We start from the raw sequence: 27,556 nt of genomic DNA, 5'->3' as shown, positions 1-27,556 counted from the left end.
ACCAATGGCAGGACCTATACCTGCAGTGGTTCAACGAATGATCTAGTGTCTGTTTATGAGGTGTAAGAAATCATGAATAATTTCATAGAAGTAGTAGATGTTTATAACAATTAAATTGAGTGATATATTAATGGACTTTGGCAGGCAGTAATACAGGCAGTCACTGTTTGCCTTTTTTAGAGCAGTGGGCTTTTGTTTTCATTACACTGACAAACAACTGACATAGTTATATACAGCTGATCAACTTATAGTCAAGGACTGGTCTTGTGCTTGTGGGGAGCCCCTGTAGCCTGCATTTTCCTCCACTGGATGAAAATGGAGGCTTTGCTCTTTGTCCTGCTGCCATGGTAAACCATAGCATCAGAGCTCCACTGATGATGGCTTTTATCATTCCCCATGCACACACTTTACTCAGAGTGAACATACTTAGAGTTGACTTAATTAATTCTGAACAGCTGTTCTGGAACCAAAAACTCAGTGTCCCATCTCAAGTATAGTCAACCCTGAAAAAAGGAAACAGACTGCAGGTATAAGAAAATATGTCTGTTTGGTACAGACCCAAACAAATGTGACATCATCTGGATTTCCATCTTTTTTTCAGTGAAAAGCAAAGTTGTGATACAAAAATGACCATTCCCACTAATCAATCAATCATATCATAATATCTGCTAAACTAAATACAATATTTTATTTATTGTATCAAGCAGGCCTGAAGTGGATGCATAAAACTACAGTTATTATTTTTTTCGCTCTGCTCCCCACCTCTCCTTTTCCATGTCATAAAATGATGAGACTTGAAATTCCCTCCATGACATTTCTTTTGTCATGCCTCTGTCTTTGTATATGGAGAGGACTTTTGCTGGGCAGTAAATGTATTTCCCCACCACTCCTGGAAAGCCTGGATGAATGTGTTTGCTGTTTGGGCCCTGCTTCAGCTCTGTACGAGAGAACCTAGACATTCTTCCTTGAGGTGAGGGTCGGTCAGCTTCCTCTTCTTCTCAGCTTTTTCCTCCACTCTGAGCTTTGTAAGTTGTAGTTCACGCTGGAAGAAGTCAGTCTGTGCAAAGTCTTCAAAAGCCATTCTAGGATTCGTCAGGCCCTCTGCAGAATAGGCTTTAAATACCTTCGTGGAGCAGTAGTGATAACTAACTGGTCCTTGCTCATAGAAGTGGTGAACTGATGAGCCGTCACTATGGTAGCGGGATTTTGGCTGACCGCATGAGAGACATGTTTTTGTCTGTCAGGGTTTTTGTTATTGCTGCTGCTCCTGCTGCTGTTGCAATATGTCCTGCACCATTTTCTGCACATTCTCCCGTGTCAGTGGCTTTTCAGCTGCTGGTTGTGAGACCAGACCTACTGGATTCACAATGGCTGGTGGCAGTTCAACAACTGGGACATGGACAGTCTCACTACCTTCAGTTAGACTATGCCACAGTTTTTGTGTCTCCAATAGTTTTTCTGGACTGGTGTTGAGTGATGAGCTCGTGTTCAACTGCTTAGCCAGGTGTTTCATGTATTGTGATATGTGGTGTTGTGTTGTGGGGTGAAGCAGACTGTTTGGATCCATGACAGACTGATGAACCATAGCTGCATAGTCATGATCCACAAGCTTCAACATGTCTTTGTGTCCATGATACTTGTCCAGGAGGCTGTCAGTAGCCTTTTTCATTGGTGCTGTCCAGCGTTTGTGGTCCAACACAAACACTTGTCCACCAGTCTTGACCGGTCCAGTGCAGGCACTCTTTGGCAAGGACAACAATAGCAGGGGTGGGGTATCTGATGTTTCTGGGGGAAAAAAATTGAAGTTTATTATTGTTTTACTCATATTTATTCAACTAAATTTGATAAAAGCCATTTACAATGATATTTAAAATATTTGTCCTAGAACTTGGCAGTAACTTACCCATTTTAGCTGGAGGTCCCATGCTTCCTTGGGCCAACATCTGTACCCTCTAGACTGCAGCAGGCTTGGGTTTCTCGGAGACAGGCAAAGCAGTGGCTGTCACCAGGTTTGTGGATGGTGTTGGGCCAGGGGGGACAGGCACAAGAGCAGAAGGATCATCTTTTCTTTGAACCTTATGTTTGTTCCAATCAAGTGGGACTGGGCGACACCCAGGCTCTCTGTATTCAAAGCCAAACCTCTCTCCTGAGTCCCTATCAGAGAGGTGAAGCATGGGATACTTCTCTTTTCCAGTCACCCTCTTTGGAACAGAGTTCAGCTCAGTTATCAGCAATGGATCAAACACAGGTGGGAGGATCACATCTGGCTGCTTCATGTCCAGAAGTAACCCACTGGGACTGGTGGAAATGATACCCCTCCAGCTGTGAGGTCCCTCTGACAGGAATCCAGATGGGAACTTTTGCACCTTCGCCGGGGACATGGTTAAGCTGCAGAGTGCCCCCATACCTGTACATGATTCCCTCTGAGACTTCAGGATCACTGAGGCCCCCACAGAGAATGTGCACCCTCTGAATACGCCATGTCTTCAGCATGGATGGTTTGAAGAGTGGCAAGTTGTTTGGGTCTGTGGTCAGGTGGAAATGCTGGAGAACTTTCTCCACTCTGTTGACCAGTTCTGTTGGCTGTGGAATTCTGGTCCTGCAGTGCTCTCTGATATGCTTCTTTGTGGGATTTGGTGGCTGTATCCCACAGAACTGGTAAGCGTCCCTGAGCTTCTGCAGGTCCTCCTGATCAACAACAGAAAAGGCAGTGGAGAGGAGCTGAGAGGGGATGATGTTCTGAAGTGCACTCCCGTATGAAATGCCTCATGCAGTGAAACAAATCCAATTTCACCACAATGCTGAGGTTGCAGTGCATACAGGATGCACAGGTCTTCTCCAGAATCCCAGCAGTGGCCTCAGTGATAAGAGAGGGCGTGGTCTTCCAGGCATCCCATTTGAGGTGCTCGCCGTGGTCAAGGTCAGGGATTCTGCAAGGCATACAGCAATCCCTGAACAAAAGAAGGAACTGATTAGAATTTTTTTAAAAAAACATTTTTTTTGAGTCACAAATATTATGTATGTTATGGGTGACAGTGAAAGGAGGGGCAGATATTTCTCACCTGTCTACCCACTGATAAGTGGCCTTCTCCACCCCTGCATCAGTGTACCTCTTTGCTAACACTGATATATGGGCTCCAGGGACTTGTCTATCTCAGACTGCACCATGACCCAGGAGGCAATCATCCAGTTATCATTCATGATTGTGTAGCTTGACATGGTCCCAGGAGACAAAGTCACTTTCCATGCCACCTTCCTGGTATGGTCAGACGTCAACACCTGTCCAAAAGTGCCCTGTAAAAGTGTGATGATGGCTGACTCTTGGCGCCAGTACTCCTCAATGAGGCAGTCAGTCAGGTAGTGAGAAGAGACAGAGACTCCACACCACCCATCTCCAACATCATAGTACCCAAAAGACTGGCATGTCATCCTTCTTCACAAGGTGACTAAGAGTCTTCTGTCCATAAGCCCCAGCCTCAGCATCCCAAAAATTCTGCATACTGTGAAGGTATGCCAGATGAGCTTGTTCATATTTAAGGTGCATCAGCTCATTCACTCATTCTTCTTATACATTGTATAGTAAAGGACATAGGTAATTTTTACACCAATTTGAAAAGACTTTGGGGTTAGAGTACCATCCTCAGAGTAGAGTTATAAAAACATCTTACTCTGTGCTAGCTCGGGTGTGTGAGGGGCTGGTCTGAGAGTTGGTGGGGCAACAACAACAGACGGACCAGCTGAGAGAACAAGGATGAGAAAAGATTGTGAGATATCATAACATGCACACTTTTTAGTCTTCTTTTTATGAACTGTATAATAAAGGGCAAATCTGGGGCATAGTAAGAAAGGAGTTATGAGAACATCTTACTGTGCGGTGGCTCAGGTGTATGAGGGGCAGACGAGGTGTGAGAGGGTGAAAGGATTCCTGAAAAGATCAACGTTTAGTTCAGTTAAAATAAATAAATTTCACATTGCATTTATTTATTTATTTATTTATTTTATCATTTTTGTTACCACTGATGTACAGCCTTGAAGAAACATATAACACTCATGCAATCCACAGCATAGACACCGTTTAGGAGAAAATAAAACTGAATATGAAAACCAGCCTGTGATACACACCTGGTGCTAAGACAGTCCTCTCAGTTTACCCCTTCACCAGAAACTGCAGCTCAGGAGGAAGGGGCACAGGTCTCTGCACTGTAGGCATGGTGGGGGCTGTGAGGTCAGAAGGACAAGCAGATAACACAGAGCAATCCTCAGTAAATTACTGGACTGATATTACCAAAATAAACCAGAGAGTTTAAGGTATAATCTGCAACACTGTCCACAAAAACTTATGTATAGACTCATATTACATAATTGCTTTCAATCATCACTTGTGACCAAGTAGAAGTGTGTGATGGTGGCTGTTTCCACAGAGACCCTGCCGTCTGCTTGTATTTTATTTCTTCTTATTTTGCTGTGCTCAGGATGTTTCACCAACCCAAAAAACACACTGTTGGTATTTGACATTCTGATGCGTTCATGAACAGCTTGGACAAATCCTTGTGGGTCTACCTTTAACTGAATGGATTAAGACAAATGTATTGTAGACACAGAAACAAATTACACTGCAATTACCATCTGCAAGTGGCTTGTGCAGTTTCCTCTGGTTGTCAGCGGGTGGTCTGGACAATGAAGCTGATGGTACTGAAAAAGACATTATTATTTCAATTAGAAACATGGAATAATCACACGTGGTAAAGGCACAAATCAATTTAATCTTACTTCACCTGCTAAGTCTTGTAAATTCAATTGGTACTTCATTCTGATCTAAAGATTTAATGGTAATATAATGGTAATACACTTTACTCATACGCCCATTTTTGTATGGATTGAAGCTCAATTATAATAATCTTTAGCCTTTATTTGTCTAAGCAGGGGAAGCAATATGATTTTTCTTACTTTAAATAACACGCATGAAGAAAATAACAGGTACCCTCATTGTTGAAGAAATCAATTCATGAACCCTATTGGTTAGTAGGAACATCACCATGCAAAAACAACATTAGTGAAACATGACCAGAACATGGCCAGAACACAGACATGGCCAGAACTTGACCAAAAAACAAAGGACACAAGAGAGAACAGTATAATTCATGGTTCCGTTTTAGAGAGCAATTCATGGTGGCTCGATCCAGCACGTGTGAACTTTTACAAAACCTTTTTTTCATTCCTGAGACTTGTCCTGGTTGAGCAAATGATGATGATGATGATGATGTAGCAGCAGCAGCTAGAACAGGTGGAGAGAAGACAGAGGCCATCTCTTTCTTTCTCAGGTACTGCTGCAATCTGTACATCTGAGTCCCTGCAAACCACTTAGTCCTCATGATGAAGGCTGCATAGCCGTCAGCTCTGCTCTCCCACACCTCTTGCCAGGTTTTCTTGGTATGAGAGCCAAAGCCAACCAGCTGGTCATCTACTGAGAGTCCTTCAGCTGTGGTCCTTTCTGGCTCAAAACGGAGAAGAGACTGGATTTCGTCAAAGCTGAGGGCAAATCGTACAAAGGATGGCATGCTGGCCTTGCTGACCCCCTCAACCATTGACAGTCCTGCAGCTTCTTCTTTCTGTGTGTGCTTGATGAGGCACATAATGTAACCTACATCATTTTCCCAAGGCCACGGAAAGATTTACCCTTATATTTTACCAAACTGCAGCATATATTCCCCCTGCACCTCTGTCTTGTCTGAGGCATCACCTCCTCTCTGATGGACCACAGTCAGGGCAATTTGTTTACCTATGTCCTTCCTCAGTGGTGCAGACTTGTCCTGCAGAGAAGGATTGTCCTTGAGCAGCTTAGCTGCTTCAGTTGGATTCTGGCAGAAGTACCCTCGAGGTCCCTTGCAGAAAACGACTTGGATAAAAAATAAAAAAAAAAAGTTTTTTTTTTTTAGCATGTTGGCCTATGACATATGAGACAAAAAGACTGTTACATGTATATACACTGCTCAAAAATATTAAAGGAACACTTTGAAAACGCATCAGATCTCAATTGGGAAAAAAAAATGCTGCATGCCACATAACAGCAGCCACTGTGCAGCTAGAGATCCCACTCTGCTATGAAGGACACGGGCATGTTCTCGGTTGAATACATGGACAAAGTCGCACTGTATATGACAAAACTGACCTCAAGGCTTGGCCTGAACCTGTGCGCATTGCTACAATAACAGGGCCGCGGGACCAGGCGAAAGCTCTCTTTTCAGAAGTCGGGTTCCGGCCCCTGCCTCCAGGTGACACTGCCACCTGAACACAGCGCCATCGACCGCTCGACCGTCATGACCCCTTTCCAACAAATGAATTTTCTGAGCCATGCACTACAGAAAAACATCACAGGCTCACCAAAATGACTACGATTCATCCGGAGGGGAACACGAACGCGTGCGCCAACGTTCATGACAATCCATCCGGTGGCTGCTGAGACACAGTGAATCCCACAGATTATGTCAAGGAATGTGACATGGAAAGTTGCTCTCCGAGGTGAATACTGCGCCGGACCTCTGGGCATTTTTAGTTGGGTGTATGGCAACACCTAGGGCTCAGAGGAGGCTATAAGTAGCAATACCTGCCAAGCTCAACTGCCCGAGAGGTGGGTAAAAGAGGCATACCTACCTACCTACGAATAAGCCCCACTAGACTTCTGCTTCTGAGGTATGTGGACCTGAAACTGGCCACATAGTGAAAGTGTCTTCATCCTGCCAGAGCGTGAGTCCAGATTTGACGGCCTCATTAAGCACTGGGCGATGCAATTCATCCTAGGGGTGACATGAGCCTATACACCAAATTTCATGACGATCCATCCAATATCTGTCGAGACATTTCACCGAAATTGGGTACCTCATGGTGGCGCTAGACGGAAGGCCAGGGGATCCCTACAGTCAGTAGGACCCTCTGGGAGGCGTGAATTGACGTACAAAATGTCACGGAGAGCAGATCACCATGTTTTGAGAAAGAATTCTCGCCCGCAGAGAGGCCAGGGCCGGATTCCGCGGGAAAAGTGGGCGTGGCAGCCCCTACAGGCCCCTGTATCAAGCATTGGTGGTTCAGTGGTAGAATTCTCGCCTGCCACGCGGGAGGCCCGGGTTCGATTCCCGGCCAATGCACAGACAGTTTTAACTTCGTCACACAACAGCAGCCACTGTGCAGCTAGAGATCCCACTCTGCCATGAAGGACACGGGCATGTTCTCGGTTGAATACATGGACAAAGTCGCACTGTATATGACAAAACTGACCTCAAGGCTTGGCCTGAACCTGTGCGCATTGCTACAATAACAGGGCCGCGGGACCAGGCGAAAGCTCTCTTTTCAGAAGTCGGGTTCCGGCCCCTGCCTCCAGGTGACACTGCCACCTGAACACAGCGCCATCGACCGCTCGACCGTCATGACCCCTTTCCAACAAATGAATTTTCTGAGCCATGCACTACAGAAAAACATCACAGGCTCACCAAAATGATTACGATTCATCCGGAGGGGAACACGAACGCGTGCGCCAACGTTCATGACAATCCATCCGGTGGCTGCTGAGACACAGTGAATCCCACAGATTATGTCAAGGAATGTGACATGGAAAGTTGCTCTCCGAGGGGAATACTGCGCCGGACCTCTGGGCATTTTTAGTTGGGTGTATGGCAACACCTAGGGCTCAGAGGAGGCTATAAGTAGCAATACCTGCCAAGCTCAACTGCCCGAGAGGTGGGTAAAAGAGGCATACCTACCTACCTACGAATAAGCCCCACTAGACTTCTGCTTCTGAGGTATGTGGACCTGAAACTGGCCACATAGTGAAAGTGTCTTCATCCTGCCAGAGCGTGAGTCCAGATTTGACGGCCTCATTAAGCACTGGGCGATGCAATTCATCCTAGGGGTGACATGAGCCTATACACCAAATTTCATGACGATCCATCCAATATCTGTCGAGACATTTCACCGAAATTGGGTACCTCATGGTGGCGCTAGACAGAAGGCCAGGGGATCCCTACAGTCAGTAGGACCCTCTGGGAGGCGTGAATTGACGTACAAAATGTCACGGAGAGCAGATCACCATGTTTTGAGAAAGAATTCTCGCCCGCAGAGAGGCCAGGGCCGGATTCCGCGGGAAAAGTGGGCGTGGCAGCCCCTACAGGCCCCTGTATCAAGCATTGGTGGTTCAGTGGTAGAATTCTCGCCTGCCACGCGGGAGGCCCGGGTTCGATTCCCGGCCAATGCACAGACAGTTTTAACTTCGTCACACAACAGCAGCCACTGTGCAGCTAGAGATCCCACTCTGCCATGAAGGACACGGGCATGTTCTCGGTTGAATACATGGACAAAGTCGCACTGTATATGACAAAACTGACCTCAAGGCTTGGCCTGAACCTGTGCGCATTGCTACAATAACAGGGCCGCGGGACCAGGCGAAAGCTCTCTTTTCAGAAGTCGGGTTCCGGCCCCTGCCTCCAGGTGACACTGCCACCTGAACACAGCGCCATCGACCGCTCGACCGTCATGACCCCTTTCCAACAAATGAATTTTCTGAGCCATGCACTACAGAAAAACATCACAGGCTCACCAAAATGATTACGATTCATCCGGAGGGGAACACGAACGCGTGCGCCAACGTTCATGACAATCCATCCGGTGGCTGCTGAGACACAGTGAATCCCACAGATTATGTCAAGGAATGTGACATGGAAAGTTGCTCTCCGAGGGGAATACTGCGCCGGACCTCTGGGCATTTTTAGTTGGGTGTATGGCAACACCTAGGGCTCAGAGGAGGCTATAAGTAGCAATACCTGCCAAGCTCAACTGCCCGAGAGGTGGGTAAAAGAGGCATACCTACCTACCTACGAATAAGCCCCACTAGACTTCTGCTTCTGAGGTATGTGGACCTGAAACTGGCCACATAGTGAAAGTGTCTTCATCCTGCCAGAGCGTGAGTCCAGATTTGACGGCCTCATTAAGCACTGGGCGATGCAATTCATCCTAGGGGTGACATGAGCCTATACACCAAATTTCATGACGATCCATCCAATATCTGTCGAGACATTTCACCGAAATTGGGTACCTCATGGTGGCGCTAGACGGAAGGCCAGGGGATCCCTACAGTCAGTAGGACCCTCTGGGAGGCGTGAATTGACGTACAAAATGTCACGGAGAGCAGATCACCATGTTTTGAGAAAGAATTCTCGCCCGCAGAGAGGCCAGGGCCGGATTCCGCGGGAAAAGTGGGCGTGGCAGCCCCTACAGGCCCCTGTATCAAGCATTGGTGGTTCAGTGGTAGAATTCTCGCCTGCCACGCGGGAGGCCCGGGTTCGATTCCCGGCCAATGCACAGACAGTTTTAACTTCGTCACACAACAGCAGCCACTGTGCAGCTAGAGATCCCACTCTGCCATGAAGGACACGGGCATGTTCTCGGTTGAATACATGGACAAAGTCGCACTGTATATGACAAAACTGACCTCAAGGCTTGGCCTGAACCTGTGCGCATTGCTACAATAACAGGGCCGCGGGACCAGGCGAAAGCTCTCTTTTCAGAAGTCGGGTTCCGGCCCCTGCCTCCAGGTGACACTGCCACCTGAACACAGCGCCATCGACCGCTCGACCGTCATGACCCCTTTCCAACAAATGAATTTTCTGAGCCATGCACTACAGAAAAACATCACAGGCTCACCAAAATGATTACGATTCATCCGGAGGGGAACACGAACGCGTGCGCCAACGTTCATGACAATCCATCCGGTGGCTGCTGAGACACAGTGAATCCCACAGATTATGTCAAGGAATGTGACATGGAAAGTTGCTCTCCGAGGGGAATACTGCGCCGGACCTCTGGGCATTTTTAGTTGGGTGTATGGCAACACCTAGGGCTCAGAGGAGGCTATAAGTAGCAATACCTGCCAAGCTCAACTGCCCGAGAGGTGGGTAAAAGAGGCATACCTACCTACCTACGAATAAGCCCCACTAGACTTCTGCTTCTGAGGTATGTGGACCTGAAACTGGCCACATAGTGAAAGTGTCTTCATCCTGCCAGAGCGTGAGTCCAGATTTGACTGCTTCATTAAGCACTGGGAGATGCAATTCATCCTAGGGGTGACATGAGCCTATACACCAAATTTCATGACGATCCATCCAATATCTGTCGAGACATTTCACCGAAATTGGGTACCTCATGGTGGCGCTAGACGGAAGGCCAGGGGATCCCTACAGTCAGTAGGACCCTCTGGGAGGCGTGAATTGACGTACAAAATGTCACGGAGAGCAGATCACCATGTTTTGAGAAAGAATTCTCGCCCGCAGAGAGGCCAGGGCCGGATTCCGCTGGAAAAGTGGGCGTGGCAGCCCCTACAGGCCCCTGTATCAAGCATTGGTGGTTCAGTGGTAGAATTCTCGCCTGCCACGCGGGAGGCCCGGGTTCGATTCCCGGCCAATGCACAGACAGTTTTAACTTCGTCACACAACAGCAGCCACTGTGCAGCTAGAGATCCCACTCTGCCATGAAGGACACGGGCATGTTCTCGGTTGAATACATGGACAAAGTCGCACTGTATATGACAAAACTGACCTCAAGGCTTGGCCTGAACCTGTGCGCATTGCTACAATAACAGGGCCGCGGGACCAGGCGAAAGCTCTCTTTTCAGAAGTCGGGTTCCGGCCCCTGCCTCCAGGTGACACTGCCACCTGAACACAGCGCCATCGACCGCTCGACCGTCATGACCCCTTTCCAACAAATGAATTTTCTGAGCCATGCACTACAGAAAAACATCACAGGCTCACCAAAATGATTACGATTCATCCGGAGGGGAACACGAACGCGTGCGCCAACGTTCATGACAATCCATCCGGTGGCTGCTGAGACACAGTGAATCCCACAGATTATGTCAAGGAATGTGACATGGAAAGTTGCTCTCCGAGGGGAATACTGCGCCGGACCTCTGGGCATTTTTAGTTGGGTGTATGGCAACACCTAGGGCTCAGAGGAGGCTATAAGTAGCAATACCTGCCAAGCTCAACTGCCCGAGAGGTGGGTAAAAGAGGCATACCTACCTACCTACGAATAAGCCCCACTAGACTTCTGCTTCTGAGGTATGTGGACCTGAAACTGGCCACATAGTGAAAGTGTCTTCATCCTGCCAGAGCGTGAGTCCAGATTTGACGGCCTCATTAAGCACTGGGCGATGCAATTCATCCTAGGGGTGACATGAGCCTATACACCAAATTTCATGACGATCCATCCAATATCTGTCGAGACATTTCACCGAAATTGGGTACCTCATGGTGGCGCTAGACGGAAGGCCAGGGGATCCCTACAGTCAGTAGGACCCTCTGGGAGGCGTGAATTGACGTACAAAATGTCACGGAGAGCAGATCACCATGTTTTGAGAAAGAATTCTCGCCCGCAGAGAGGCCAGGGCCGGATTCCGCGGGAAAAGTGGGCGTGGCAGCCCCTACAGGCCCCTGTATCAAGCATTGGTGGTTCAGTGGTAGAATTCTCGCCTGCCACGCGGGAGGCCCGGGTTCGATTCCCGGCCAATGCACAGACAGTTTTAACTTCGTCACACAACAGCAGCCACTGTGCAGCTAGAGATCCCACTCTGCCATGAAGGACACGGGCATGTTCTCGGTTGAATACATGGACAAAGTCGCACTGTATATGACAAAACTGACCTCAAGGCTTGGCCTGAACCTGTGCGCATTGCTACAATAACAGGGCCGCGGGACCAGGCGAAAGCTCTCTTTTCAGAAGTCGGGTTCCGGCCCCTGCCTCCAGGTGACACTGCCACCTGAACACAGCGCCATCGACCGCTCGACCGTCATGACCCCTTTCCAACAAATGAATTTTCTGAGCCATGCACTACAGAAAAACATCACAGGCTCACCAAAATGATTACGATTCATCCGGAGGGGAACACGAACGCGTGCGCCAACGTTCATGACAATCCATCCGGTGGCTGCTGAGACACAGTGAATCCCACAGATTATGTCAAGGAATGTGACATGGAAAGTTGCTCTCCGAGGGGAATACTGCGCCGGACCTCTGGGCATTTTTAGTTGGGTGTATGGCAACACCTAGGGCTCAGAGGAGGCTATAAGTAGCAATACCTGCCAAGCTCAACTGCCCGAGAGGTGGGTAAAAGAGGCATACCTACCTACCTACGAATAAGCCCCACTAGACTTCTGCTTCTGAGGTATGTGGACCTGAAACTGGCCACATAGTGAAAGTGTCTTCATCCTGCCAGAGCGTGAGTCCAGATTTGACTGCTTCATTAAGCACTGGGAGATGCAATTCATCCTAGGGGTGACATGAGCCTATACACCAAATTTCATGACGATCCATCCAATATCTGTCGAGACATTTCACCGAAATTGGGTACCTCATGGTGGCGCTAGACGGAAGGCCAGGGGATCCCTACAGTCAGTAGGACCCTCTGGGAGGCGTGAATTGACGTACAAAATGTCACGGAGAGCAGATCACCATGTTTTGAGAAAGAATTCTCGCCCGCAGAGAGGCCAGGGCCGGATTCCGCTGGAAAAGTGGGCGTGGCAGCCCCTACAGGCCCCTGTATCAAGCATTGGTGGTTCAGTGGTAGAATTCTCGCCTGCCACGCGGGAGGCCCGGGTTCGATTCCCGGCCAATGCACAGACAGTTTTAACTTCGTCACACAACAGCAGCCACTGTGCAGCTAGAGATCCCACTCTGCCATGAAGGACACGGGCATGTTCTCGGTTGAATACATGGACAAAGTCGCACTGTATATGACAAAACTGACCTCAAGGCTTGGCCTGAACCTGTGCGCATTGCTACAATAACAGGGCCGCGGGACCAGGCGAAAGCTCTCTTTTCAGAAGTCGGGTTCCGGCCCCTGCCTCCAGGTGACACTGCCACCTGAACACAGCGCCATCGACCGCTCGACCGTCATGACCCCTTTCCAACAAATGAATTTTCTGAGCCATGCACTACAGAAAAACATCACAGGCTCACCAAAATGATTACGATTCATCCGGAGGGGAACACGAACGCGTGCGCCAACGTTCATGACAATCCATCCGGTGGCTGCTGAGACACAGTGAATCCCACAGATTATGTCAAGGAATGTGACATGGAAAGTTGCTCTCTGAGGGGAATACTGCGCCGGACCTCTGGGCATTTTTAGTTGGGTGTATGGCAACACCTAGGGCTCAGAGGAGGCTATAAGTAGCAATACCTGCCAAGCTCAACTGCCCGAGAGGTGGGTAAAAGAGGCATACCTACCTACCTACGAATAAGCCCCACTAGACTTCTGCTTCTGAGGTATGTGGACCTGAAACTGGCCACATAGTGAAAGTGTCTTCATCCTGCCAGAGCGTGAGTCCAGATTTGACGGCCTCATTAAGCACTGGGCGATGCAATTCATCCTAGGGGTGACATGAGCCTATACACCAAATTTCATGACGATCCATCCAATATCTGTCGAGACATTTCACCGAAATTGGGTACCTCATGGTGGCGCTAGACGGAAGGCCAGGGGATCCCTACAGTCAGTAGGACCCTCTGGGAGGCGTGAATTGACGTACAAAATGTCACGGAGAGCAGATCACCATGTTTTGAGAAAGAATTCTCGCCCGCAGAGAGGCCAGGGCCGGATTCCGCGGGAAAAGTGGGCGTGGCAGCCCCTACAGGCCCCTGTATCAAGCATTGGTGGTTCAGTGGTAGAATTCTCGCCTGCCACGCGGGAGGCCCGGGTTCGATTCCCGGCCAATGCACAGACAGTTTTAACTTCGTCACACAACAGCAGCCACTGTGCAGCTAGAGATCCCACTCTGCCATGAAGGACACGGGCATGTTCTCGGTTGAATACATGGACAAAGTCGCACTGTATATGACAAAACTGACCTCAAGGCTTGGCCTGAACCTGTGAGCATTGCTACAATAACAGGGCCGCGGGACCAGGCGAAAGCTCTCTTTTCAGAAGTCGGGTTCCGGCCCCTGCCTCCAGGTGACACTGCCACCTGAACACAGCGCCATCGACCGCTCGACCGTCATGACCCCTTTCCAACAAATGAATTTTCTGAGCCATGCACTACAGAAAAACATCACAGGCTCACCAAAATGATTACGATTCATCCGGAGGGGAACACGAACGCGTGCGCCAACGTTCATGACAATCCATCCGGTGGCTGCTGAGACACAGTGAATCCCACAGATTATGTCAAGGAATGTGACATGGAAAGTTGCTCTCCGAGGGGAATACTGCGCCGGACCTCTGGGCATTTTTAGTTGGGTGTATGGCAACACCTAGGGCTCAGAGGAGGCTATAAGTAGCAATACCTGCCAAGCTCAACTGCCCGAGAGGTGGGTAAAAGAGGCATACCTACCTACCTACGAATAAGCCCCACTAGACTTCTGCTTCTGAGGTATGTGGACCTGAAACTGGCCACATAGTGAAAGTGTCTTCATCCTGCCAGAGCGTGAGTCCAGATTTGACTGCTTCATTAAGCACTGGGAGATGCAATTCATCCTAGGGGTGACATGAGCCTATACACCAAATTTCATGACGATCCATCCAATATCTGTCGAGACATTTCACCGAAATTGGGTACCTCATGGTGGCGCTAGACGGAAGGCCAGGGGATCCCTACAGTCAGTAGGACCCTCTGGGAGGCGTGAATTGACGTACAAAATGTCACGGAGAGCAGATCACCATGTTTTGAGAAAGAATTCTCGCCCGCAGAGAGGCCAGGGCCGGATTCCGCTGGAAAAGTGGGCGTGGCAGCCCCTACAGGCCCCTGTATCAAGCATTGGTGGTTCAGTGGTAGAATTCTCGCCTGCCACGCGGGAGGCCCGGGTTCGATTCCCGGCCAATGCACAGACAGTTTTAACTTCGTCACACAACAGCAGCCACTGTGCAGCTAGAGATCCCACTCTGCCATGAAGGACACGGGCATGTTCTCGGTTGAATACATGGACAAAGTCGCACTGTATATGACAAAACTGACCTCAAGGCTTGGCCTGAACCTGTGCGCATTGCTACAATAACAGGGCCGCGGGACCAGGCGAAAGCTCTCTTTTCAGAAGTCGGGTTCCGGCCCCTGCCTCCAGGTGACACTGCCACCTGAACACAGCGCCATCGACCGCTCGACCGTCATGACCCCTTTCCAACAAATGAATTTTCTGAGCCATGCACTACAGAAAAACATCACAGGCTCACCAAAATGATTACGATTCATCCGGAGGGGAACACGAACGCGTGCGCCAACGTTCATGACAATCCATCCGGTGGCTGCTGAGACACAGTGAATCCCACAGATTATGTCAAGGAATGTGACATGGAAAGTTGCTCTCTGAGGGGAATACTGCGCCGGACCTCTGGGCATTTTTAGTTGGGTGTATGGCAACACCTAGGGCTCAGAGGAGGCTATAAGTAGCAATACCTGCCAAGCTCAACTGCCCGAGAGGTGGGTAAAAGAGGCATACCTACCTACCTACGAATAAGCCCCACTAGACTTCTGCTTCTGAGGTATGTGGACCTGAAACTGGCCACATAGTGAAAGTGTCTTCATCCTGCCAGAGCGTTAGTCCAGATTTGACGGCCTCATTAAGCACTGGGCGATGCAATTCATCCTAGGGGTGACATGAGCCTATACACCAAATTTCATGACGATCCATCCAATATCTGTCGAGACATTTCACCGAAATTGGGTACCTCATGGTGGCGCTAGACGGAAGGCCAGGGGATCCCTACAGTCAGTAGGACCCTCTGGGAGGCGTGAATTGACGTACAAAATGTCACGGAGAGCAGATCACCATGTTTTGAGAAAGAATTCTCGCCCGCAGAGAGGCCAGGGCCGGATTCCGCGGAAAAAGTGGGCGTGGCAGCCCCTACAGGCCCCTGTATCAAGCATTGGTGGTTCAGTGGTAGAATTCTCGCCTGCCACGCGGGAGGCCCGGGTTCGATTCCCGGCCAATGCACAGACAGTTTTAACTTCGTCACACAACAGCAGCCACTGTGCAGCTAGAGATCCCACTCTGCCATGAAGGACACGGGCATGTTCTCGGTTGAATACATGGACAAAGTCGCACTGTATATGACAAAACTGACCTCAAGGCTTGGCCTGAACCTGTGTGCATTGCTACAATAACAGGGCCGCGGGACCAGGCGAAAGCTCTCTTTTCAGAAGTCGGGTTCCGGCCCCTGCCTCCAGGTGACACTGCCACCTGAACACAGCGCCATCGACCGCTCGACCGTCATGACCCCTTTCCAACAAATGAATTTTCTGAGCCATGCACTACAGAAAAACATCACAGGCTCACCAAAATGATTACGATTCATCCGGAGGGGAACACGAACGCGTGCGCCAACGTTCATGACAATCCATCCGGTGGCTGCTGAGACACAGTGAATCCCACAGATTATGTCAAGGAATGTGACATGGAAAGTTGCTCTCCGAGGGGAATACTGCGCCGGACCTCTGGGCATTTTTAGTTGGGTGTATGGCAACACCTAGGGCTCAGAGGAGGCTATAAGTAGCAATACCTGCCAAGCTCAACTGCCCGAGAGGTGGGTAAAAGAGGCATACCTACCTACCTACGAATAAGCCCCACTAGACTTCTGCTTCTGAGGTATGTGGACCTGAAACTGGCCACATAGTGAAAGTGTCTTCATCCTGCCAGAGCGTGAGTCCAGATTTGACTGCTTCATTAAGCACTGGGAGATGCAATTCATCCTAGGGGTGACATGAGCCTATACACCAAATTTCATGACGATCCATCCAATATCTGTCGAGACATTTCACCGAAATTGGGTACCTCATGGTGGCGCTAGACGGAAGGCCAGGGGATCCCTACAGTCAGTAGGACCCTCTGGGAGGCGTGAATTGACGTACAAAATGTCACGGAGAGCAGATCACCATGTTTTGAGAAAGAATTCTCGCCCGCAGAGAGGCCAGGGCCGGATTCCGCTGGAAAAGTGGGCGTGGCAGCCCCTACAGGCCCCTGTATCAAGCATTGGTGGTTCAGTGGTAGAATTCTCGCCTGCCACGCGGGAGGCCCGGGTTCGATTCCCGGCCAATGCACAGACAGTTTTAACTTCGTCACACAACAGCAGCCACTGTGCAGCTAGAGATCCCACTCTGCCATGAAGGACACGGGCATGTTCTCGGTTGAATACATGGACAAAGTCGCACTGTATATGACAAAACTGACCTCAAGGCTTGGCCTGAACCTGTGCGCATTGCTACAATAACAGGGCCGCGGGACCAGGCGAAAGCTCTCTTTTCAGAAGTCGGGTTCCGGCCCCTGCCTCCAGGTGACACTGCCACCTGAACACAGCGCCATCGACCGCTCGACCGTCATGACCCCTTTCCAACAAATGAATTTTCTGAGCCATGCACTACAGAAAAACATCACAGGCTCACCAAAATGATTACGATTCATCCGGAGGGGAACACGAACGCGTGCGCCAACGTTCATGACAATCCATCCGGTGGCTGCTGAGACACAGTGAATCCCACAGATTATGTCAAGGAATGTGACATGGAAAGTTGCTCTCCGAAGGGAATACTGCGCCGGACCTCTGGGCATTTTTAGTTGGGTGTATGGCAACACCTAGGGCTCAGAGGAGGCTATAAGTAGCAATACCTGCCAAGCTCAACTGCCCGAGAGGTGGGTAAAAGAGGCATACCTACCTACCTACGAATAAGCCCCACTAGACTTCTGCTTCTGAGGTATGTGGACCTGAAACTGGCCACATAGTGAAAGTGTCTTCATCCTGCCAGAGCGTGAGTCCAGATTTGACGGCCTCATTAAGCACTGGGCGATGCAATTCATCCTAGGGGTGACATGAGCCTATACACCAAATTTCATGACGATCCATCCAATATCTGTCGAGACATTTCACCGAAATTGGGTACCTCATGGTGGCGCTAGACGGAAGGCCAGGGGATCCCTACAGTCAGTAGGACCCTCTGGGAGGCGTGAATTGACGTACAAAATGTCACGGAGAGCAGATCACCATGTTTTGAGAAAGAATTCTCGCCCGCAGAGAGGCCAGGGCCGGATTCCGCGGGAAAACTGGGCGTGGCAGCCCCTACTGGCTCCTGTATCAAGCATTGGTGGTTCAGTGGTAGAATTCTCGCCTGCCACGCGGGAGGCCCGGGTTCGATTCCCGGCCAATGCACAGACAGTTTTAACTTCGTCACACAACAGCAGCCACTGTGCAGCTCTACTATGAAAAACACGGGCATGTTCAATAACAAGGGTCCGGGACCAATCGAAAGCTTTCTTTTCAGAAGTTGGGTTCAGGCACTTCAAAAACGTCAGACAAACTTAATTTCACATGAAAAGTTCCGAAAATGTTTGTGAATGCTGCCAATCATAATTTTAAGTGAGTGAAAATCAGAATCTGTCAAAAGCTGGATCGATAGGTCAGACTCTCAAAAAATCGGAAAACAAAATCAGCTAAGAAAACTGGAATCAGTGCACGTCTAGCCAACATTCCTTTTCAGTGGTGGATTTAAGCAGTATACATGCAAAATACCACTACAGAGAGTTGAGTAAAAGCAGCATACCTTTGAATAAGCACCACTACACTTCTGCTTTTTAAGTACCTGGAACGAACAACAAACATTCCTTGGGTCACGATAGCATTGGTAAATTAGTCAACATAACTATTATGCTCACATTACAGCCTTGCATTTATTGAATTTACAGTCAGTGTTTTTGTCTGTATTGCCTTTCTCAGCTCATGTTTGATTAATTTGAAACTTTGACTTCCAACACCCATGGGTACAGATACTCAGTGTATTCAGGGTTGAGTAGGAACCAGCAATTAATCTGTCACTTTCAAACTAGTCCTTTGTGTATCAAAGGGGCCAGCGGGCTACCACAATTCACACACACAAATCCCTGTGCACTTCAGGGTGGTTACCTTCGACAAGCCCAGCATTTAGTAATGTGTGTTATTGTTCCAGAGAGAGAGACAGGGGCTCCCCTGGTAGTCTGTATGAATGGCCTCCTTTGGTTTATAGCAGGTCACTGCTTTCCACTCAGGCTGTATGATTAATGGTTTACCACCATAAATGTAGGTCACCAATGACAGCATTATTATAACCTCATGTGAATAGATTGCCATTATTTATTTAAGGAAAATTAGTTCTCTGTCTGAGAATATCGAGCATGTGGGTCGCAGACCAATCATGGAATAGTCAGGTTGTCACAATGGCTCAATAAGTAATGCTACATGATGCCATATTTTACAATCTGGTAATAAAAAAAAGGGGGAGGGGTGTCTGCAAGCAATTCATCTCACTCTTCGTCTCACATTTCGAATAGGATAAACCTTCAGCAATGCCAGCTGAAAAAGCGGGAGCTTGGAAATTAAAATCAGTCAGTGCCTGAACATATAATTAATCACAGAATGTTAATTTCTGTCTCTCACTGTCAATCAAACTCTACAGTGAAAGTTATTTATGAGTTGGCCTATGTGGGCTTGGGGGAATGGACTTTGGACATGGAGAGCTGTTTTAAGGTAGTTCTTTCTTATCAGGTACAAGTAACTGATTGTGGGCCCTACATCCATTCATGACTTAAGTTTTATAGGTATCAGTGATCTATTTGACCTGAAATTTTTCAGATCTTTACAAAACAATTCTTCTTTTTTCCTTAAGAACCTCTTTCCAGAAATATCAGTCAGATCACTAAAGTAAAAAAAAGAAAAAAAAAGGCACTACACCACTGTGCATAACAACAATGGTGTTCAGTCATGTGTCATTGAGGCTCAAGAGTCTGCTGGCTTCCATTCCAGCCAACACTATAGCAGCTGATTTCACTGATTACAGTTTCAAACTGAATCACAGAGCATTAGGTCTTTCATTATGTCCATTTTGAAGGATTTGAAAAATTATTTCAGATGTTGATTTTTTTCTACTTAATTCTCATTAAAAAACAGAAAAATATCATATTAAGCATCTAAAACAATTAAGTAAAGAAAATGTAAATGGCCTTCTCTGTATGTTAATGTATATGCATCCAAATTGGGATTTAAAGACTTTTAAGCCACTCGATGCTGTCTTGCATCATAACATACAGAAAATAGTATCTGATTTGCGCATGTGAGGTTTCTAAATTTATTAAAGGATATCATCACACCGTCAAACAATTAACAATAGAAACTAACAACAACAAGCACTCAAGATGTCAGTGCATACTGAAACATCACACTAGCAGGAAGTTTTGGCAACTAAAGCTAGTTAAGGTTTGGGAAACATGGCCAGTAGAGCCAAAATTCACCAATTACTAATATGGTGGCTGATATAGTGATTTTATTAGCTGGAATGATAATAGACACTTCCTGTGTGGATTGTGCACCGATTTGGTGATAAGATGACTATGCAACAGTATTTAGAAGGCAGTTTTCTGAAATAAATAACTACCAATTGTAGAAATTAATACTGACAAAATAAAGAATAAAAATGACACAAATGGCTAAATAAACATCAGTACTGTACAGTATCAGTCATTTGCTGAATATTTCAATACTGTCAGTGAATCAGAGGCAGGTTGTAAGACAAGAAGCAGTTTCTCAGCTTCTTCATTTTATATAAAACAGCATACTGAAAACACATATCATTAGGGGAAGTAGTTCATGTAATAAAATAACTCATCACCTGGACATTGAGGATTTTTGAAGTGAGGCTGTATGAGGTTCTAATCTATCGTCAATACATTACCTACAGTATGGTAAATGACAGTCAGCATGCCCCCATTTTGGAGAAGTAGACAAGAGCACAGAAACTAAGCAAGATACTGCTGTAGACAGGGTCAACAGTAAAACATGCTTCAGCCATCTAAAGGTTTAGTTCAGATTCTCTGAAGTCACACAATTACACAAACAAACTAACCAAGGAGGCATAGGTAGAACAGCAACACCTGTGTTCTGCAGGGAAAAATAGGCTTTGAAAAGAGGGATACATTGACTTTTGTAAAGGCAAATCAAAAACAATGAAGGGTGAACTGTCCCTTTGAACAGATACTGACTTTAAAGGTCCAGTGTGTAAGAAGACAGGGATCTATTAGCCAGAAAGTCGGATCTCATCACCTTTAGGAAGCAGGTGCACCAGGAGCAAAAGCGGTAGCAGCATGACGGCGAATTTACCAGGAGGAAACAAAGAGAAATGATTTTCAAAGCCAGGAGACAGATCTCCTGGTTCGAGGAGCGAAAGTGCGAGAGCGCACAATATATGGACATGGCAGGACGTCTCCAAAGTAGGATTATGTGGAAATAGTTTATTTTACATGAACACTTCCAAAAAGGATACAATTAATGAACTGCAAATGCCATGTAGATATGTAACTGGTTATGTTTTACACTGATGCACCTTGAAAATGTGTTATAACTTATAATTCATTATTATCATTGTCATTATTATGCAGCTCCGCTGGCTGAGGAGTGGGGGAGAGAGATGGTGCGGTGGAGAGGAGAGGCGAACCGATCCAGCCACCTCAACGGAGCAGTTACACGGTTGACCGTGCTTCTCCTTTCCTCTCCTCTTCCTCCTAATCCCCTCCTCCCACCCTCACTCCTCTGTCCCGCTAACACTACTGTGGGTGTAGGAAACAGAATTTGAAAGCGCAAAATTATGCATGGTATATCCAACCAGCTTTTTCTCTCCAGGTCAGGCTGGTCTCGTGCAGTCAGATATGAATGTAGATTATGTGCTCTGCTCTTTAAAAACAACATTGTGATTCATTTTTCATCTCAACCGATTTCAGTCGTCAACATATTTGTATAGATTTTTAACTGTCTCACGATGCATCGTTACATCCCTAATTACTGTATTCTTATAACTGACACATCGATATATAAGCATTTCAATGTTGTATAGCTGGTTCATGGTGTTGCTAATTTAAACTGCCAACTATTTTGGATACTGATGGGCGGTATTAATAAAAGGAATGCGTGCAAATGATATAAAAATATCATATATTTGATATTAATCTGGAAATGAGTAAAAAAAATTGCAATACGTGCCTCTGAAATGTAATGAAGTACAAGTATAAAGTAGTCCTTGGGTCTATTAGAAATACTTGATATACCTCAAAATGGTACTTTTGCACAATGCCTGAGTAAAATTATTTTTATGTTGTCTACTCACTTATCTTCTCAGATGTTCACATGTCTCTGTAATTTGTTTCTATTTCCCTTTACTTTGTTGTTTTTGCTGACATTGTGAGGTTTTTATCTCTTGGCATTAGTGAATAGCTGGTCTTTGTTACCAATAATTTTTCATGTTAAATCCATGCTGTTCACTTTCATGTCAAAACAGGTCACAGGTCTCGTTCTAAATGACTAACTAACCTGCAGTCTCCGCTCACACATTTTTATCCTCTCTTCAGCAGCAGACCTCTATATGGACCTTTTGTTCTGTACAGTAACTGTTCATCAAGCTTTTGAATTATCCCATGCAGGAGCAAAATATCAAACAACTTTGCTTGCAAACACATATCTGAATTTTATAATTCCTCTGCTGCAATGCAAACCACCTTGATATTTTCTTTTCCTTGTAAACACAAGGTCAAAATCACATTTGGATAATCTTGAATCCATCCTCCTCCTCATTGTTATGATAAACAGTCAACATAAAATATGCTGAGTGGTGTACTGAATAGCACCGGGGTGCCATTTCAGAATGACAGTGCCATTGTTGAGGTGGAATAAAGCCATAAAAGGTAATAATTGAGTGTTTCCTTTTTCCCTCACAGCCGAGATCTGGGCTCAAACTGCCGCACAACAAAACGCTATAAATCAAACTGTCAATCTGTAGAGCAAAGATGAATTTGATTGCACAGTGAGGATCACTGACTCTGAGTGTGTGACAGGAAGAGAGAGAGCAAGTATTTGTGTGGGTTGGTGGGGGAAAGATGGATCTGTTCATGTGAGAATGGGAGGGGGTCATGTGATATGTTTTGGTCTGTAAAAGTGTGAAGGTGGTCTGTTTCTTAATGTGTTTGTTTGGATGGGGTTGAGGCTGTGGCTCTATGCAGAGCAGTCAAGTTCTTCTTGATAAAACTGAAAACTATACCCATTTAATGGACCTTGGATTGCGCACAGGGGCACTGGCATTTTCTAAACGCAAAGCACTAAGTTGGAAACAAGTTACACACCTTTTTCACAGCAGCCATTTGGACATAAAATAGTACGATAAACAAAACAGGTGTCACCAATGATAATTAAGGACCTGCTCTATTCAGGTCAAACAGAGTCAGGGTGCTGCTATTGTGCCACTGGAAAGGTGCTACACTAAATGGTATGGGAACTTCAGTGTCATTGGCATCGCCTGTGTGTACCCTACTATTTCAATATGGCTGCTGTGACAGTCTGTTGTCTAAAATATCATTACATCTTGTAGTATTAAGATTTTCCTATTTTCCTATTAAATGTAACATTTCTCCAATAAAATATATAAACATGTCAGACCTATGTTAAATATTTTCTCGAGCTGGGTTCATTATTCCAAGTGTTTCTAACAATAGTTAAACCCAGAAAAACCTGTAATTTTATTCAAGTAAATGGTGCGTTTCCTACAAAGCAGCTAGTTGCGATTTAAGTTTTTGAAAAAAACAGGACACGTCAGATACGTCCGAGGAAGGAAGTCATCGAATGTTATTAACATGATTAAAACCTCATCCATGAAGCTGATTTCTGTCTGAGTCATGTCAGATAAGATCTTCATCCACTATGGTGGTTATTTACTAATGCGGGCTCCCAACTCCCATGATCCCCCACTACTTCAGATGTCATCAAACAATGTCTCTTTTTACTGTTTTAATGTGAGAGAAACCACTAGCTGCAGAAGCTATTTTATATATACATTGTGCCTTTGATTGGAATTAAGGGCTTTATAACCCAAACCATGAAAAAACTATCTCTGACTAGGGCTGAGCAATATGCAAAAACCTAAATTGTTTGACAGATATTGCAATATGAGTTACAACATTAGAGGAAAACATTGTTTTTCATTTCATTCTCACTGAAAAAATATATATATACAAAATATTATGTAATTTTGGCTGGGGTGTTTATCAAACAAGCATGTGCCCTTCCATCTGCTGAATATGAATAATAATGTACTGATCAGGTCTCAGAGATAAAATATCTCAGCCTTATATTAGATTTCCACCCAAAATCTGAGAAGCATGTTAACATGGTAAGCAAGTTTAATGCAGGAAGTATTTTCTATTTTTTCCCAAATTGTTTGGGAGATTCTGCAACACTGCTTTACTGCGAAACTCCAGCAGTGTTTTGTGCACTAAAAACTTAAACTCAGCCTTCAGTCAGCATGAGGGTGACAAACAAAAGCTTGTTGATGCTATCATGTTGATCTTTACTGTTGAATCCATTTTTATCAGTTGTTTCCACAATTATGGTTAATGATTAACAAAAACTGGGGGGTGTGGGGAGTGTGAACTTTTTTCAGCTTTTGAAAACAGGTGTGCCATAAAAAGTTTGGGACCCACTGAAGTGGATAATGACTACATTTTCATTTTTGGGTGAACTATCCCTTTAAGTCATCCATCTCTGCTTACTACATCTTAAGCCTTTCTTATCTTCATTTGTGCATAAACAACAAGTTATATGAACTTTTTTAAAATACACAAATGTGAAATTATCAGCTATCAGTATCATCCATACGAAGCAGGTAATCATTGGTTATTGTACCAGCTGCATCCCTACTCATATGTATTTGTTGCTGAGTTTTATGTACATTAAAGGCCCAACTAGGGGCATTGTAAATTAGCTTAGGCTATAAATGCTGTGGTGTGTGTGCCATTGGTGTATATACAGTATACTAGCACCTAAATTCTCAAACTGTGGTAAGTGTACCACTGGTGGTATGGAAAGTTCCTCTAGAGGTACGCGGAGAAATGTCATTTTTTAATAAATAAATAATTTAAAAACATAACACTATCAAGACACTACAAAATACATAAAATATCAGATCGCTGAAAGCTTTCACTATCAACCTGCTATATAATCACAATCACCCATGTTGCATGCACATAGTACGCTTAGGAGCTCAAATGCAATGGCAGGATAGTAAGCACAGGAACAATGAAGAGAATGAAAGTGAGTACTTCAAAAACACTGCAATCATAGCTCCAACAGGAACTATCAGTAGCCGTGTAGAAAAGGAAGTGGACAACGGTGACAGCTGCTTAAGAAGTGCCAGTGGCGTGTTCACTAAACCTGCTAGTACCAAACACTGCAACGCAATAAGGTTTCACTTTGAGCGCTCAATATTTTCTGAGGTGGTACACGGCGTAGAAAGCTTGAGAAACATTGTACTAGTACACACTGGTGCTATATACTACTGTCTATACAAATAAACATCTCTAAAGCACCAGAATGCTGCATTTTCCATGTATTTTCCATTTGTTTACGCCAAAACAGCTGCAAAGCAGCTCTCCTCTCCTACACATTATACAGTATGATACAAATATAGGCTAACAATTATCCACCTGCTGCTCTGGCCTGCATGTCTCTCCCCCTCTCCTCTGCGGCGCAGCTCACCTCCATCTACAGGCTGGGTCTCTCCTCCTGTCTGTCTGTCCTCTCTGACGCAGCTCGGTCCATCTCCAGACTCAGCTGTTTATGACACAGGACAAGTTGTTAAGACTTATATATACAGACCAATAAATGGACGTTAAAGCTAAAGCTAAGTGGTGGCTATTAGTGGCTGCCATGTTTTTTAGCTGTTAGCTCAACGGATGTCTCACCTTGCTCAAGATCCATCACAGGTAGGGCTGTAGATTACTTGTTACAGCTGCACCTTCCACTTCACTATCTTTTTCGCAATACCTGGTTTTAAAGTCCCTCTGCTGAACTTTTGCCTCTTTTGTGTCTCTCTCCTTTCCCGAGCAGATGACGTTTAACGCCTGATCATTAGGAGTGATCACCGGTGGGCGGAGGAGCAGGCTAAACTTTTGACCTTTTAGTAGCGAGGCGGACCAAACCATTTTTTGGATCATAGGGAGGGAGGGTAAAATTATTTTCGACCACGATGCCAGTGAAAATGAGGACGATTAAAAATAGCAAGCTTTTTATGAAACTCACAAATGCCACATACATTTTTCAGAAATATGTATTTTTGACAAATTATTACAACAGATTATTAATAGGTTAGCCCCCCCTTTTGGGTCACCCCTTGACCCAGGGCACGTGACAACCAGTGGTGGAAAAATTAAATATTAAGGTCCTTTACCTCAGTAAAAGTACTAATACCAATTAAATAAAAAGCATTTAAGTATTTCAGGAAAATGTACTTAAAAGTAATTAAGTAGTCATTGTGTAGTAAAATGGTCCTTGTCAGTGTTTTACCATTACATATAATGTTTTTAGAATAATATTGTTACTGCTGCATTAATATGTTGGTTGAATTTTACTGCTGTAGATGTTTAAGGTTTACTCAGTATAACGACTTACTGATGGGCAGTGTTGGGCTAGTTACTTGCTTAATAATTAGTCATAGTTACTACTTACTTCTGTCAAAAGTAATTTAATAACTTCATCAATTACTACATATAAATAACAGCTAGTCCAGCTAATCCCAAAGGGTTAAGAAGCAGGAGAATTTACTCAACCCATAAAGGATCACTTTATCTTTCAGTTCATCACAAACATGGTTTTCACTGGACAAGAAGGGGATGAAACATTGTAATCTGAAAAGTAACTAGTGACCAAAACTGTCAGACAAATGTAGTGGAGTTAAAAGTTCAATATTTGCCTCTGAGATATAGTGGAGTTGAAATAGAAAGTTAGATCAAATGGAAACCCTCAAGTAAAGTACAAGTACCTTAAATTTAAACTTAAGTACATTACTTGAGTAAATGTTCATGAATTTTGTATTATATACATATAAAGATACAAACATACAGAATCACTGAGGCATACAGTCTCACAGAAAAATTTATTCAGTAGCTGTTGAGGGACTGTAGATCATATCACAAGACCTTCATCAGTAAATGGAGTTTGCCATTTGGAGCTCCACGACTCTTTAATGGACCCTGCTGAGGAACAGCTGCAAGCTTAGTTGCGTTGTTGATGTTCAATACTCCAACATGACAAACCTCTAGATTGATGACATGCCATGAAAACACTCTAGATATATCCAAGAATAACCTTACACATCTTCTGACATATTGACAGACTAACTAGTATTTAAGTTGCAAAGCTGTACCCAACACTAAGTGAGCAAGTATCATTTTATATAAAGCAAGAGGGCAGTTTGTTCCCAATTAACCCATTTTGTGCCAGAGGTTCAGTTCCATTATTCTGTTTGGATTATGGAAGTCTTGTGTCACCTTGTCTGTGCACTTTTAAGTATTTCTCTTGTGAATATTTTTGTTTTCGTCTTTAGTTGACAACTCACTTGCTTAGTACATTATATGTTAATTAAAGTTCACTTTCTCATAAGGAAAGGATATAACAATACAACAGAGAAAGAGTTTAAGAGAGTGAGGGAGAAATTTAGAAGGAAGAATGGGACAATCTTCCTCAATAAAT

The 27,556-nt window shown here is 45.6% G+C and overlaps 1 protein-coding gene, 11 non-coding genes and 2 pseudogenes across 14 annotated transcripts; 11 read left to right on the top strand and 3 right to left on the bottom strand.

Moving 5' to 3' along the window:
* Nucleotides 1-193: 193 nt before the first annotated feature.
* LOC146331915 (uncharacterized) lies at nucleotides 194-1,943 on the bottom strand (annotated as a pseudogene). The gene is made up of 2 exons (XR_014772385.1): nucleotides 1,904-1,943; nucleotides 194-1,785 (listed from the first exon to the last, which is right to left on the bottom strand). The product of XR_014772385.1 is annotated as an uncharacterized LOC146331915 (transcript).
* Nucleotides 1,660-3,553, bottom strand: LOC146331914 (uncharacterized; annotated as a pseudogene). Its single transcript, XR_014772383.1, has 3 exons — nucleotides 3,063-3,553; nucleotides 1,904-2,951; nucleotides 1,660-1,785 (listed from the first exon to the last, which is right to left on the bottom strand). The product of XR_014772383.1 is annotated as an uncharacterized LOC146331914 (transcript).
* Nucleotides 3,554-4,658: 1,105 nt separating this feature from the next.
* On the bottom strand, nucleotides 4,659-25,786 carry LOC146331902 (uncharacterized). Its single transcript, XM_084743330.1, is given in 4 exon segments — nucleotides 4,659-4,692; nucleotides 5,206-5,896; nucleotides 25,565-25,639; nucleotides 25,771-25,786. Coding segments are annotated over 4 exon segments (816 nt in total).
* On the top strand, nucleotides 7,072-7,142 carry trnag-gcc (transfer RNA glycine (anticodon GCC)). Its single transcript has one exon. It is a non-coding gene; the product is annotated as a tRNA-Gly (tRNA).
* On the top strand, nucleotides 8,175-8,245 carry trnag-gcc (transfer RNA glycine (anticodon GCC)). Its single transcript has one exon. It is a non-coding gene; the product is annotated as a tRNA-Gly (tRNA).
* trnag-gcc (transfer RNA glycine (anticodon GCC)) lies at nucleotides 9,278-9,348 on the top strand. The gene has a single exon. It is a non-coding gene; the product is annotated as a tRNA-Gly (tRNA).
* On the top strand, nucleotides 10,381-10,451 carry trnag-gcc (transfer RNA glycine (anticodon GCC)). Its single transcript has one exon. It is a non-coding gene; the product is annotated as a tRNA-Gly (tRNA).
* Nucleotides 11,484-11,554, top strand: trnag-gcc (transfer RNA glycine (anticodon GCC)). Its single transcript has one exon. It is a non-coding gene; the product is annotated as a tRNA-Gly (tRNA).
* On the top strand, nucleotides 12,587-12,657 carry trnag-gcc (transfer RNA glycine (anticodon GCC)). The gene has a single exon. It is a non-coding gene; the product is annotated as a tRNA-Gly (tRNA).
* trnag-gcc (transfer RNA glycine (anticodon GCC)) lies at nucleotides 13,690-13,760 on the top strand. Its single transcript has one exon. It is a non-coding gene; the product is annotated as a tRNA-Gly (tRNA).
* Nucleotides 14,793-14,863, top strand: trnag-gcc (transfer RNA glycine (anticodon GCC)). The gene has a single exon. It is a non-coding gene; the product is annotated as a tRNA-Gly (tRNA).
* On the top strand, nucleotides 15,896-15,966 carry trnag-gcc (transfer RNA glycine (anticodon GCC)). The gene has a single exon. It is a non-coding gene; the product is annotated as a tRNA-Gly (tRNA).
* Nucleotides 16,999-17,069, top strand: trnag-gcc (transfer RNA glycine (anticodon GCC)). The gene has a single exon. It is a non-coding gene; the product is annotated as a tRNA-Gly (tRNA).
* trnag-gcc (transfer RNA glycine (anticodon GCC)) lies at nucleotides 18,102-18,172 on the top strand. The gene has a single exon. It is a non-coding gene; the product is annotated as a tRNA-Gly (tRNA).
* Nucleotides 25,787-27,556: the final 1,770 nt, after the last annotated feature.

The sequence above is a fragment of the Lutjanus erythropterus genome, chromosome 2 (assembly GCF_056507025.1).
Source record: "Lutjanus erythropterus isolate fLutEry1 chromosome 2, fLutEry1.hap2, whole genome shotgun sequence".
In the NCBI taxonomy this organism is placed as follows: Eukaryota; Metazoa; Chordata; class Actinopteri; order Lutjaniformes; family Lutjanidae; genus Lutjanus; species Lutjanus erythropterus.
This window is presented reverse-complemented; position numbering and strand designations above follow the sequence as displayed.